Raw genomic sequence first — 15,124 nt, forward strand, 5'->3', positions numbered from 1 at the left:
TACTTTCCCTGTTATTGCCCTCATATTTTAACTTAGTCCCTAAAATGAAACCCATAAAAACTTCCCAGAGTGAGAGTTTTGTTTTGGTTTTTGTTTCTTCTCTTACTAAGAAACACATTAAGCTTCTTGCTAAATTATTCCCGCTAATTTGGAATGAGTTACAGTTTAATCTTGTGCATGCACTTACAAGCTATGCAAGGTAAAATAATAATAATATTTACTTTGGATTATCTCTAGATAATTTTCCCTTTGCTAGTTTCTTTCATTTCACACTGTTTATTTTGAAACAAACTTGGACACCTAGATGAAGAAGAAAAGATCAAAAGTCTTCAACACACATGTGCCCCAGTTAAACAAACCCTTAATAAAAATGAAAAATATTGATAACTTTGATGGTGATTATTTACTGTGCAGAAATATTTTTGCTCCACAGAAGAAAGTACTTTAGAACTCTTTAACTCTCAAGCCCCTATAGTGAATTCCAATGAAATTGGATTTGTTCACTCTTAGTTTACAGGCATATTTTCAAGGACTCACCTGAGGAGTAATTGAGAATTTATATCTCAGTGTCTTATGAAATGTTACTACTATGTAAATGTAACGTATTATTATTACTGAAGACAGAAAGTGCATGCATCTAGATTTAGATTATAGAACCAACGTAGGTCAGGAACTTGAAGATCTATATTTACTCCCACACAGCAAATGCATATCTTAAATATTTTCTTTTTTTTTGTTTTTTATTGAAGTATAATTGATTTACAATGTGTTAATTTCTGCTGTACAACAAAGTGATTCAGTTATACATATATATATATTATATATACATTCTTTTTTTAAATATTCTTATCCATTATGGTTTATCATCCCAGTGCTATACAGTAGGACCTTGTTGTTTATCCATTATGTATATAATAGCTTCACCTGCTAACCCCAATCCCCCACTCAACCCCTCCCCCAACCCCTTCCCCTTGGCAACCACCAGTCTGTTCTCAGTGTCTGTGACTCTGTTTCTGTTTTGTAGACAGGTTCAACCAAATGAATATCTTAAAATAATGATGCAGGCAGGGAAAGACAGATGGCTAAACCATATTACAAAAGTGAGCAAAGAAATGTCTGGATAAGAGAAATGCCTCTTACCATCTTTCCAAATTTTCCTTAACTATAAAAGCTGATTAAATTTACCTGAGGAAATGATAAGCTAAAGTATTGAAGTTAGAGAATAGTATAGGTATATTGTAAACCAAAGTCAGGCTTTAATATATATAAGGCAAGGGGAATTAAATTTACTTTTCCAATTGAGGTTAAGTGAAGTATTTCTTTATTTTCTAAGTATAATCAAATCTACCAAATATTCCCAATAAAAAGCTTTTGAACTCTTAGAAAGTAAACCCCCCTGTCAGATATTTCATAAGGATTGACTTTCAACTCTGCTCAGAAATATGGAGACGTAGCAATGACATTGCCCTGAATTTTGTTGCCAGGGGAGGGAGGTCTCACATGTCTTAATTTGTGAAAGGCCAATCAGGATTCCAGGCTTTTCTAGAACCTACATGTAAAAATCTAAAACCATGTCCTGAATTCTGAGTTGCAAGAAATGTTCTAGAGTAGGGAAACTCAGAATGTGGCTCAGTCTCTTACAAGATAAGTTCAGGTATTAAGATTAAGCTTAGAAACGTTTACAGCAATCTGACATTGCTGGAACGTCCAAGAATATGACCGTATTTTCTGGCGATTTTGTTTTACTGTATTTTATAAAAATATTGGTCGTCAGGGACTGAGATTAAAACATAACGGCACTAGCCCTACCTAGTCTTTCACCATAGAAGGCATGAAAATCACTGTCTAGAAACAGAACTTTCTAAGATAGGAACAAACTGAGATGTGGGGAATCCTCTTCTACTGTGGAAACAGCTTGCTGGATGGGATCCAGGCTGCTCTGAAGAGCTCTGGACAATCATGGAGCCAGACATGAAGTTGCATTTCTGAAAAAATTAAAAACATGAAGTTCACTGGTTAGATTTGCACCTCATTTACCCATGAGCATCTTTTATAGAATTGTTTTCTCAACAAAACCATCATCTGCTATGACCTGTAGCATCTGTCTTTAGTGGACACCTATCCTTTTTTTTTTTTTAAATTTTATTCGAGTATAGTTGATTTATACTGTTGTGTTAGTTTCAGGTGTACAGCAAAGTGATTCAATTATACATATACGTATATTCATTCTTTTTTAGATTCTTTTCCCATATAGGTTATTACAGAATGTTAAGTAGAGTTCCCTGTGCTATACAGTAAGTCCTTGTTGGTTATCTATTTTGTATATAGTAGTGTGTGTATGTTAATCTCAAGCTCCTAATTTATCCCCTCCCCCCTACACGTTTCCCCTTTGGTAACCATAAGTTTGTTTTCGCAATCTGTGAGTCTTTCTATTTTGTAAATAGGTTCATTTATATCATTTAAAAAAATTAGATTCCACATATGAGTTATATCATATATTTGTCTTTCTCTGTCTGACTTCACTTAGTATGATAATCTCTAGGTCCATCTATGTTGCTGCAAATGGCATTATTTCCTTCTTTTTATGGCTGAGTAATATTCCATTATATATATGTACCGCATCCTCTTTATCCATTCTTCTGTCGATGGACATTCAGGTTGCTTCCTTGTCCTTGCTGTGGTAAATAGTGCTGCAATGAGCATTGGAGTGCATGTATCTTTTTGAATTATGGTTTTATCTGGATATATACCCAGTAGTGGGATTGCTGGATCATATGGTAGCTCTATTTTTAGTTTTTGAAGAAACCTCCATACTGTTCTCCATAGTGGTTGAACCAATTTACATTCCCAATAACACTTTGGGAGGGTTCCCTTTTCTCTGCACCCTCTCCAGCACTTATTATTAGTAGACTTCTTGATGATGGCCATTCTGACAGGTGTGAGGTGATACCTTATTGTAGTTTTGATTTGCATTTCTCTAATAATCAGTGATGTTGAGCCTCTTTTTATGTGCTATTCAGCCATCTGTATGTCTTTTTTTGGAGAAGTGTATATTTAGATCTTCTAAGTGGGCACCTATCTTTACCTTGCTTTGTGCAAACAAGCAGAGGTCAAGTAGAAGGAACTTTGAATGCCCAAGAGGAGGTTTACATTTTATTCTTGGGAATGAGTATCATTAGGATAAAGAGATTTGCTAGAGCAGTCAAGTGGAGTAGAGGGCAGTGATTTAAAAAAGGCTCGGGAAGGTGGCACAGTGGTTGAGAGTCTGCCTGCTGATGCAGGGGGACACGGGTTCATGCCCCAGTCCGGGAAGATCCCACATGCCGCGGAGCGGCTGGGCCCGTGAGCCATGGCCGCTGAGCCTGTGCGTCCGGAGCCTGTGCTTCGCAACGGGAGAGGCCACAACAATAAGAGGCCCGCGTACTGCAAAAAAAAAAAAAGGCTCGGGCCAGATATTCAGGATTTCAATATGGCTTTTTTTTTTTTTTTAACCCAATAGCTATGTGGGTCTCAGTTTCCCCATCTGTAAAATGAGAGTAATCATACTTCTTACCTCAAAAGGTTGTGGTGAAGAGTAACTGAATTACTACATTAGAATACTTAGAGTAGTACTTGGCAGATAATAGCAGCTAGCTAAATGAGGGCTGTTATTATAAACCACAGCAACTACTACCTGGCAAGCAAAAATGAGCCCTCCGGAATGGTCCCATTGCTTTTCAGTACCCTACAGGCTAAACTTGATTGGTTCCAAGGCCGTGTGCTTCTCAGTTTGAGGGATGACCTTATATAAGGAACATCATCATGGGTGGTTTGCTAGGCAGACAGCTCGGAACAAATGCCCAGGCTCTGGGCTCCAGAGGGTTATACTGAAAAGAAATGCCCTAAAGGAAGCTGCATGGATAGGCTAAGACAAGACAGGGCAACCACAGTTCTTTCTTTACAAGTTCTTAATGCCAGGGTTATCTAACTCATTTTAGAATAAAACAGAGCTCCTTTTATAAAATCTCCCTCCCAGGACTACATCAGTACCATCCGGTGTATTTCAGTGTCATTTCACATGAGGAGAAAATCATATTACTCTAATATAAATCACTTAATTCAGACTTCCTTTTTCATATTAAAAAAAAAAAACCTGCTTTTAGAGCTTAGCAATATCTTAGCAACAGCTGCTTCTGAGTTCACCTCGAGGCTTTCGAGGGCTTTTTCCATGATTTATAGGTTCCTTCCCTCATCCAGAAGTAGACAGCATGCCCTTTGCCTGCTGGCATTTTACCCAGCTCTTGAATCCAAAAGCATCTCCAGCTGTCCCAGTCTTGTGACTCCCTTAAATGCGTTTGGGTCAGTTCTTACAACCTAGCATTTTTTCCAACCATGATTAAGTCTTTTAAATGGCCCAGAGATGTGCCAGCATCGCACTGCTGAAGCCTAGGCAGAAAGTTCTGTGGTTTTAGTATTGAGAACATGTGGCTTTTCTGGTCCACATATTCTTTTAGAGATGCCAGGATTCGCACTGCTGAGCCACATGGAACATTGCACTGATGCTCGAGCGGTGTCCACCCTATTGCTGCATTTTATTTTATGCAGCCTTTAGAGTCAGAGGCATGGTGATTTCAGATTGAGGAAGACATCTCCTTTCAGAAATAAAAAAGCTGCGACATTGTTTAGTGTCATTGGTAAATATCTTTCAACTCGGAAATCTTGGATTTAATGTGTGGTAATGTTGTTCTTGGCTAGCATCCACCCTTTTCTAAAATACTGGGATTAGACGATCTCTGAAAGGGAAAGAATGGAAGGCTGAATTTTCAAGAGGATTTCAAGTAGAATCCAATGTGATATGCGGGCTAGATTATAGAATGAACACTCCTAAGCCATAAACACCTGCTTTCCAAAAGGAAGATTATTCTCTCTTCTGGCTGCTTTACAAATACTGAAAAGATGTTGAGAGAAGACTACCCCTTAGGGCTTAAGAGCTTCAAATTTAAGCCTTCCGTATTAGTGATTAGAAACTAAGGGGTGTTCTGAGGGGAATTTCAGAGAGAAATGCTTTTGCATGAATGCCCTTCTTTCTTATCATCACCCCCCAAGCACATCTCCTTGCTTCTAATTATTTCAGCGCGCCTACAGTCCCACCGCGTTAATAGAGCAGCAGGAATGAAAGTCTTAACTAAGACCATGGTCCTTTGCTTTTCTCTTCAGGTTATGGTGCCTGGAAGCCAGAACAATCTCCTCCTGAAGAATCTGCTTTCCGATACTGAATACAAAGTCACAGTGACTCCCATTTACGATGATGGAGAAGGGGTCAGTGTCTCTGCCCCTGGAAAAACCTGTGAGTGAAGCTTTCCCCCTGTGGTCACTAGCTGACTAATTAGGTGAAAATGCTTGTCCTGTGTAATGCAACCCGCCCGGGTAGCCGCAGTGCAGCGGGGTGAAAAGAGCAAAAATGATTTGGAGAGAGAAAATCCGTTTGAATTCTGTCTTCACACATTCAAGCTGCGTGACTTTGAGCAAGTTGTTTCACTGATCTGGGCTTCCGTTTTCTTGTCTCTAAAACCTAAGACTTAAAATACAACTACATCTTACTCCTCCAGCGTCTAATTCATCCCACGTCCTGCTGAGTCTCTAAAATACATTCTACGTGCCTATCCACTTTCTCTTCATCTAACTGCTCCATCCCCAATCCAAGCCACACTCTCCCACTCCAGTGAGTCTTCCCGCTTCCATTCTTGGATCCTTTATTCTCCTCACAGCAGCCTGAGAAGCTTTTGAAAACATGAATGATCTCATGTCACACCTTCATTTCAAGCCACCCAACAGCTTCCCATTGTACTCGGGCTAAAATCTAATGTCCTTCCCAGGCCCTCCAAGGCCCTAGGTGACCTGGACCCTGCTCTTTGATCTCCTCTCCTGACAGTTCTCTCAGCCATACCTCCTTTCCTGCTCTTCACTGGACTTTTTAAGCTTGTTTCTGCCTTAGAACCTATGCACTAGCCATTCCTTCCGTAGGAAATATCCTTTCCCAGATGTTTGCCTTTCTGGCTTTTTCTTGTCATTTTGGTCTCAGCTCCATGTCACCTGCTCAGGCTTTTCTGACCACCCATGCAAAGCAGCTCCCACTCTTTCTGATATCATCCTGGGTTGTTTTTGTTATCGTTTTGTTTTTGGTCATGTCATGGCCCTATTTGCTATCTGATACTTTCTTGCTTACTCATGTATTTGTTCACTGTCTGTCTCCCATCCCTGGAGAGCAGCATCATAAGTGCCCAGGACCTCACCTGTACTGTCATCTCTGCATATACCAAGCTCCTACAGTGCTGTGTGGCACAGAGAAGGCAGCACAGCATGTGTGTTGTAGATGTCTTGGTCATGATGATCAAGTGAGAAGCATGCATGAAAACACATGGTCAGAGCACCACAGAGTCTAAGTTGTCTTCATTACTGTTGTGATGGTACTTGCATGAAGATGACCCCAGAACCTGGTGGCTTAAAACAGCAACCACTTTATTGTATTGCTTGATTTTGTGGGTCAGGATGTTAGGCAAGCCTTGCTGGAAAATCCTTCTGTTTCACGTAGTATTGACCACAGTTACCTGGTGGCTGGGTTGGTCTGGAGGGTCCAAAACAACTTTACCCACATGCCCGGCATCTTGGTGGAGATGCCCAGAGGCTGGGCCCCTTCATGTCATTTTAGCATGTTTCCATGTGGTCTTTCCAGCAAGATAGTCATGGTTTTTACATGATGACTCAGGACTATAAGAGCAAGAGTTCCAAGAGGTGGAAATTGGAAACTGTCAGGACAGTTAAGGGCTATGCTTGGAACTAGTACAATGTCGTTTCTGCTGTCGTCTGTTGGTCAAGGTGGTCACAGAACCCAATTCAAAGAGAGCATCATACCTTCCACCTCTCAGTGGGAGGAAGGACAAAAAACCTGGGCTGATCTTCAATCTACCACAGTTACTAAGCCATTATGTGTGATTAGGTGCAGAATGGTAGCAAGGGCTGAATTCTCTACCTGGGCACCTAAGTATGGATTTTTTTTTTTTTTTTTTTTTGTGGTACGCGGGCCTCTCACCGTTGTGGCCTCTCCCGCCGCGGAGCACAGGCCCCGGACGCGCAGGCCCAGCGGCTATGGCCCGCGGGACCCTCCAGGACCGCGGCACGAACCCGCGTCCCCTGCATTGGCAGGCGGACTCCCAACCACTGCGCCACCAGGGAAGCCCCTATGTATGGATTTTTTAATTAAGTATAAAAGTTATTAAAATTCTGTAGCTGCAAAACCCAAAGTCCTGACTCTGCTCAGCTGAGCAAAGGGGTATTATTAGCTCCTCCTTCGACAGTGTTGGCATCTCCCCCTCCTCCCCGGGCCCGTGCTATGAGGGCCTCCGCCCACGCTCACACCAAGCCTGCACCGTTTGCTAAATATCGTCCAGATCAGAGTATTAGCAGCCACATGAGCTGCTACGGTTATTTCCTTAGGGGTCATGTAGAAGGAGAGAAGGAAAGGGAAGAGCAGAGCAGTGGGACAGCATCACGCTCTTCATTTCACTTTTCCCATATGTTGGCATATTGATTTGATCAGCATATTGGCATTTCTAGCATCTTTTGGTATTTTGCTGCTAAATAAACGGTTGAGAACCACAGACTTAAACAGCAATTTAAGAAGTAAAGAAGTAGTTATTCACCTAACATTTATGAAGCATCTACCATGTGCTTTTTTTTTTAACATCTTTATTGGAGTATAATTGCTTTACAATGGTGTGTTAGTTTCTGCTGTATAACAAAGTGAATCAGTTTTACATATACGTATGTCCCCATATCTCTTCCCTCTTGCAACTCCCTCCCTCCCACCCTCCCTATCCCACCCCTCTAGGTGGTCACAAAGCACTTAGCTTATCTCCCTGTGCTATGCGGCTGCTTCCCACTAGCTATCTTTTTTACATTTGGTAGTGTATATATGCCCCTCCTACTCTCTCACTTCGTCCCAGCTTCCCCTTCCCCCTCCCCATGTCCTCAAGACCATTCTCTACATCTGTGCCTTTATTCCTGTCTTGCACCTAGGTTCTTCAGAACCATTTTTCTTTTTTTAGATTCCATATATATGGGTTAGCATATGGTATTTATTTTTCTCTTTCTGACTTACTTCACTTTGTATGACAGACTCTAGGTCCATCCACTTCACTACAAATAACTCAATTTCGTTTCTTTTTATGGCTGAGAAATAGTCCACTGTATATATGTCACACATCTTCTTTATCCATTCATCTGTTGATGGACATTAGGTTGCTTCCATGTCCTGGCTATTGTAAATAGAGCTGCAGTGAACATTGTGGTACATGACTCTTTTTGAATTATGGTTTTCTCAGGGTATATGCCCAGTAGTGGGATTGCTGGGTCATATGGCAGTTCTATTTGTAGTTTTTTAAGGAACCTCCATACTGTTCTCCATAGTGGCTGTATGAATTTACATTCCCACCAACAGTGCAAGAGGGTTCCCTTTTCTCCACACCATCTTCTGCATTTACTGTTTGTAGATTTATTGATGAGGCCCATTCCTACTGGTGTGAGGTGATACCTCATTGTAATTTTGGTTTGCATTTCTCTAATGATTAGTGATGTTGAGCATCCTTTCATGTGTTTGTTGGCAATCTGTATATCTTCATTGAGAAATGTCTATTTAGGTCTTCTGCCCATTTTTAGATTGGGTTGTTTGTTTTTTTTGATATTGAGCTACATGAGCTGCTTGTAAATTTTGGAGATTAATCCTTTGTCAGTTGCTTCGTTTGCAAATATTTCTCCCATTTTGAAGGTTGTCTTTTTGTCTTGTTTATGTTTTCCTTTGCTGTGCAAAAGGTTTTAAGTTTCATTAGGTCCCATTTGTTTATTTTTGTTTTTATTTCCATTTCTCTAGGAGGTGGGTCAAAAAGGATCTTGCTGTGATTTATGTCATAGAGTGTTCTGCCTATGTTTTCCTCTAAGAGGTTTATACTGTCTGGCCTTACATTTAGGTCTTTAATCCATTTTGAGTTTATTTTTGTGTATGGTGTTAGGGAGTGTTCTAATTTCACTGTTTAGAAATTAATTTAGCTGTCCAGTTTTCCCAGCACCACTTATTGAAGAGGCTGTCTTTTCTCCATTGTGTATTCTTGCCTCCTTTATCAAAGATAAGGTGACCATATGTGCGTGGGTTTATCTCTCGGCTTTCTCTCCTGTTCCATTGATCTATATTTATGTTTTGTGCCAGTACCATATTGTCTTGATTACTGTAGCTTTGTAGTATAGTCTGAAGTCCGGGAGCCTGATTCTTCCAACTCCGTTTGTCTTTCTCAAGATTGCTTTGGCTATTCAGGGTCTTTTGTGTTTCTGTACAAATGCTACCAGAAAACTACTAGAGCTAATCAATGAATTTGGTAATGTAGCAGGATACAAAAGTAATGCACAGAAATCTCTTGCATTCCTATACACTAATGATGAAAAATCTGAAAGAGAAATTAAGGAAGCGCTCCCATTTACCACTGCAACAAAAAGAATAAAATACCTAGGAGTAAACCTACCCAAGGAGACAAAAGATCTGTATACAGAAAAGTATAAGACACTGATGAAAGAAATTAAAGGTGATACAAACAGATGGTGAGATATACCATGTTCTTGGATTGGAGGAATCAACATTGTGAAAATGGCTATACTACCCAAAGCAATCCACCATGTGCTTTTAAATATAAATTAAAAAAAAAAAAAAGCAGGCAAGAGTGGTTTAAAAGTAGCATAGTAAATTCTGCTCTTCAGAGTTGGTTTTGGTTCCATAAAATTACCTTAAATCCACCACTGCTGGGGGGAGGGGAGGAAGGCAGTGGGAAGGCAAAGGGGCTCCATCATGGCTGATGACCTGGACTCGAAGAACTACTTTTAACTTTCACATGTTAAAAATTAGCATAATTTGTATACGTGGGTTCTAAAAAATACAACGAAGTAATGAATGTAATATAAAAGAAGCTGTCTCAAGGGTATAGAGAACAAACTAGTGGTTACCAGTGGGGCAAGGGGGGAAATGTAGGGGTGAGGCGGTGGGAGGTACAAACTATTGGGTGTAAGATAGGCTTAAGGATGTCTTGTAGAACACGGGGAATACAGCCACTATTTTGTAATAACTGTAAATGAAAAGTAACCTTTAAAAATTGTATAAAAATTAAAAAAAATTAAAATAACATAATTTGTAAGAGAGTTCCATGATACACTCACACAAATAAAAACTATTTAAAGACTATTACTATAGAAATATGACTTAAACTTCATTACGGAAATACTATCACATTTAACAGTATCTTTACAGTAAAATTATTTCAAACTGTGTCCTTTGAAATAAGTTTGGATGGTCCACATTTTTTAAGCAGTGGTCAACACAACTAAATTCTCAACAACAAAGTGATAATGATAATGATAATATCCATCAATATTCACAATATTTTACAAAGGTCCTTCATATAAATGGCTTTAATGTTTTGATAAAAAATTGATGGATGATGATATAAAGTTTCAAAAAATATAGGTAATGTGAAGATGAAAGCAAAAAAAATCATCAGCATCTTACCTCTGAGAATTACCATCATTACTATTATCTAATCATCCTTGATACAGCTATACAAACATCCTTTGACAGTGAAACAGAGTGGTGTGTCAACAGAAATTTTTTAATAAACACAATTCAGTTTTACTTAAAAGTAACTGAAGAAGGAACGCAAATTTCATTGAATGAACCGCTGATCTTCAGAAAAAATTGTTTTACCACAAGAACAATTATTTTCTATTATTTAATATTTAACATAACCATGGATTCTCAAAGGCTTCTTACCATGTGTTTTAGTACATTTCCCTTGTCAGTATTTTTAACATTGTGGGAAGATATCTTAGATTTTGTTAACCACAGGGTAGGTTGTAAAGATGGAAACCACACTAAACCCCCTTTTTTCATTTTCCTTCCTGCCCAGTGCCACCTTCTGGTCCCCAAAACTTACAGGTTTCAGAAGAATGGTATAACAGATTGCGCATTACATGGGATCCCCCATCTTCCCCTGTAAAGGGCTATAGGATTGTCTACAAACCTGTCAGTGGTAAGTCACGCTTTTTAAAAAATTATTGTCTTTCAAGATAGGTTATTTTTGTTTTTACTTTCTATGTTTGGTTTCATCTTTGGCTTTAAGAAATGGGAAGAGTCTCTTACCATTTTGGAAAAAAAAAAAGGCTTTGAACTTATGACCTTACGTAAAAATAACTGATACGCTAACGAGCAGAATATATACTTAGTTTACACCTGACCTAGACACACCCCAGACAAGGAGCTGCCTAAACCGACCTTGACCCCATAGCAGTAGGAAGCTTCTAGGGCTCGATGAGTATCTGGAATCTGTAATCTCTAATTCCTCTTCTACCTCTTCTTGAATTAGTTGGAAAAACTCCATTTACCAACTTCTCAGTCTCCTTATTTTGGAAATTACGTTAAGGTATAAAATTCATCAGAGCCCTAAGATTGTGGTAGTAAAAGGCTTTCTCATAAACCTCTCAGCCACCTTGATCACCTCTGTCCTTACTTCCCACATCATTATTTCCTGAAGGCAGGAGAATGACCCAGATGGGGGAGATTGTACCCTTGGTCCATCTGCCCGTGGGGACCATGTGCAACTTCACCTGTTACAGTATCATCTCCTGACACTGAGTACTTTCATGAAGTTTAAACAGGAGACTAAAAATAGATATTATAAGAGTCTTCTCAGTTTTCTGGACCTGGGCCTTCAGTACTCCAATTGTTCAGCAGGAAAGGGTTCTCCTATTATTTCTCTTGATTGGGCAGGAAAATTTAAAAATCATCCTCTGAGTCATTAAAAAGCTCTTTCTGCCCTCAGAAACTCTGTGAGTCTCAATCTGTCATCTGAGATGTAGCTCTTGCCTCTAAAACACCTTCCAGACTTTTCTATTGTGTCCCATTATCTAGGTCCATACAATTAAAATACTCCACCTCCAATTTCTCCAGACAAACATATCTATGAACCATAAAAATGAAAGAGCAAGAATATACCATGAAGGCACTAGCTTGCTCAAGACTGATGCCTTGGGATCCAACACCAACTTTTTTGTTTCTTTTCTTTAGGCCTGAGGCACGTGTTCATTTGCAAAACAGCCCTGCTGAATTTATTCTTTGGACCATTCTATAAATACTTACCAGATTTTCTGAGGGAAAATAGCTTTGTTTTAGGCCAGTGGTTCTTAACTGGTACAGTTTTGCTGCCCAACAGAGATATTTTGGTTGTCTACGTTCTATCCCAACTTGGGGTGTAGGGAGTTGCTATTGGCCTCTAGCAGGTACAGTTAAGCATCTTACAAGTCACTGTCGGCAACTTACTTCCCCATAGCTCCAGAATAAAAAATTATCTAGCCCAAAATGTCAACAGTGCTGAGGTTGAAAAATCCGGTTCTAGGTCAAGTGGAAGAACTGTATGATGTCATTTGCATTGAGAGTTGGGGGTGTGGGAAAATCTCTACTGAGATAACACATACATACAGAAAAATATAAATATATTGTTGGAAGGAGGGGGTTCTGGAGTAAAGTGATAAGTATTTTAGGAACTTATTAAGTCAAAGTGCTCAAAGAATGAGCACATAGGGGAAGAGGCAGGAGGTAAATACACTTGTATAGGACATAGCATGGAGTGTTTTTAATGATCAGAGATTCCACTGGGTTGAAACAGAGATGAAAATGTAGAAGCCCAAAGAAGCCAGATAGTCAAGGGCCTTGGAGTACACGTGTCATCTGTCTGGTCTTAAAAATCATAAGAGGAGTGGATAAAGCCCATAATGGTAACATATATGCTGGTCCCCCATGTGGCAAGGTATGGCATAGTGTCCATGATAAAATTTGCTGCTAAGGCCACTTGCATGCTGTCCGGGGACAAAGCTAGGTGTCTGAGGTGGGGTAACTGAAAATTACTTCTGTTTAGCACATGCCCCAAAGCCTATGACAACGATAGGAGCTCCACTGTGAAGGCCTCGCACTATGGTGGGTGGTGGATTGTGGGGTGGGCCAGCTTCTTCAAGTACTAGGGGAAGAACTAGTTGCCTAAAAAGAGCCTTAGGCTGGGAGTCAGGTATGTAAGTCTTGGAGCTAAATGGGGCTAGATTCAAACCCCAGCTCTGCTGTTTGCCTTTGGGACAATCTGAAACACAGTGGAATAAGTACTGTTACTTCAGGAGTGTTTCCATTTTTCCACATTCTGTTATAACTGAAATACACTCTTTCTTCTTAGTTGCTGGCCCAACGCTGGAAACATTCGTAGGGGCTAACATCAACACCATCCTTATTACAAACCTCCTCAGTGGGATGGACTACAACGTGAAAATATTTGCTTCCCAGGCCTCAGGTTTCAGCGACGCTCTAACAGGCGTGGTGAAAACACGTAAGACTGATGTCCTGTCACTTCAGCCCCTGCATGTGGTTTTGCTGCTTTGTTTTCCCTATAACTCAACCCCTGCTTCAACTTGGCGGTTGGTTTTTCTTTTCCTCAGCCTTGCCCTTTCTGGATGGTGTTTCGTGGAAAGAAAGGTGTGCTCCTTACTCAGGGCTATAGTTCAGAGTCCTGGTTGGCAGACGGAATGTCAGAACCTGGCATTCCAATATATTTGATGGTGGTGGATGGGATTTCCTTCTGGGAAGTATTTGCTGGTATTTTTCAAATTAGGTGAAATTTTCCAACCAACCTGTATAGCCTGATGCGGCCAAAAGCTATCAAAGTTGAGCCGGGGGAAATTTGCCTTTTCTCAAAGCCTTTGCCCCTTCTTTCTCTCTCTCTCTCTCTCTCTCTCACTATCTCGTGTGCGCACACACACACACACACACACACACACATACACACCCCATCCATAAAAGATACTTGCACCACTCAAAAGACTTCCTTCTCTATCTTTGAAGGGTTTACATGCTGTCTGCTCACCATCTGGGACTTCTCCTTGGCATGCACCGCTCGCAGACACCCATGGCATAATACAGCATTTTCCAACTCCAGCACATATGTTCCATATTCCTGACGTTTGTTATACTTCCACACCATCTGTTTAATATATTTCTTTAAATGGACTTACAGTTTCTGTTTTTTTTTTTTACTTAAATGCTTTTAAAACCCACAAATGACTCTAAACAGAAAACCAGTATTTTCAATACATGTTAAAGGTTAATACATAAATGACCAAAATAAACAGGGTTTGGCTGTGTGATCACTGAAATTATCCTGAGTGCTATCAACAGTACATGCCCCATACTCGAGAATGATCATCATGGTATAATCAGAAGTATAAACCTTAAATCTCCTACTTATTAGCTAAGGCCTTGAGCAAATTACTTAACTTCTCTGAGCCTAAATTTTCTCAACTCCGAGATGAAGACAATCATAACTGTTTACAGGCTGCTTGGCAGGATTAAAGAGATAATGTATAAAAAGTGTCTACCATATGGCAAGCACTCAATGAATAGCCACTATTATTATTGTAATAATTGTGCTTTATGCATTTGGGCCATATCTCACTCTGACTGCTAATCAAAAAATTAATCCGATAAAAGGAATTTGTAAGGATGAGGCATATATTAGACCAAACCCCAAGCCACCTATATCTGGCAACTATGTTTTATATAGGGCCTATCCTTTCATTAGAGAAAGCTTCCTGAATTCTCTTTTATGGAATATATTTAGATTTTAAAGGCTAGATATGGAATCAGTTTAATCTCAGAAGAAATAGTCTCTGTCTTCAACAGACCTAGGAAGACTTTGGCCTATGGTTCTGATCTTGTACTTGGCTGTTGAAATGATACTGTTTTAGGTACTACTGTAAACTGCAAGTAATTTCCCTGTGTTGTGCCATTATAGCAACCCCTCAGTCCCTCCTTAGGAATAGCTTGGAGTCCCCTGTGCATTTCCCTACCCTTTCTTACCTCTCTCCTCTAGTTTATCTTCATTTTCCTCTCCAGATTACCCTTTCTGTTTGTACCATGTTTTATGTCCATGATTTTCTATTGGTCTTTCTTCTCCTTACTCTTTCTTGTCTCTTTTTATCCTCCTTTCTCTGCTCCCCTCTTTCTTCTGTTTCATCC

At 39.9% G+C, this 15,124-nt stretch overlaps 1 protein-coding gene across 4 annotated transcripts in view; it reads left to right on the forward strand.

The window, feature by feature from the left end:
• Positions 1-15,124, forward strand: part of COL14A1 (collagen type XIV alpha 1 chain) — a 257,518-nt gene that overhangs the window by 122,268 nt on the left and 120,126 nt on the right. For all 4 annotated transcript variants that reach the window (XM_027092565.1, XM_027092562.1, XM_027092564.1 and 1 more), the window contains exons 20-22: positions 5,197-5,326; positions 10,980-11,102; positions 13,290-13,439. In XM_027092565.1, the coding sequence (XP_026948366.1) occupies positions 5,197-5,326; positions 10,980-11,102; positions 13,290-13,439 (403 nt within the window). The remainder of the gene's footprint in view (positions 1-5,196; positions 5,327-10,979; positions 11,103-13,289; positions 13,440-15,124) is intronic.

The sequence above is a fragment of the Aethalodelphis obliquidens genome, unplaced genomic scaffold, assembly GCF_003676395.1.
Source record: "Aethalodelphis obliquidens isolate GAN/ISIS:26980383/991018 unplaced genomic scaffold, ASM367639v1 scaffold79, whole genome shotgun sequence".
In the NCBI taxonomy this organism is placed as follows: Eukaryota; Metazoa; Chordata; class Mammalia; order Artiodactyla; family Delphinidae; genus Aethalodelphis; species Aethalodelphis obliquidens.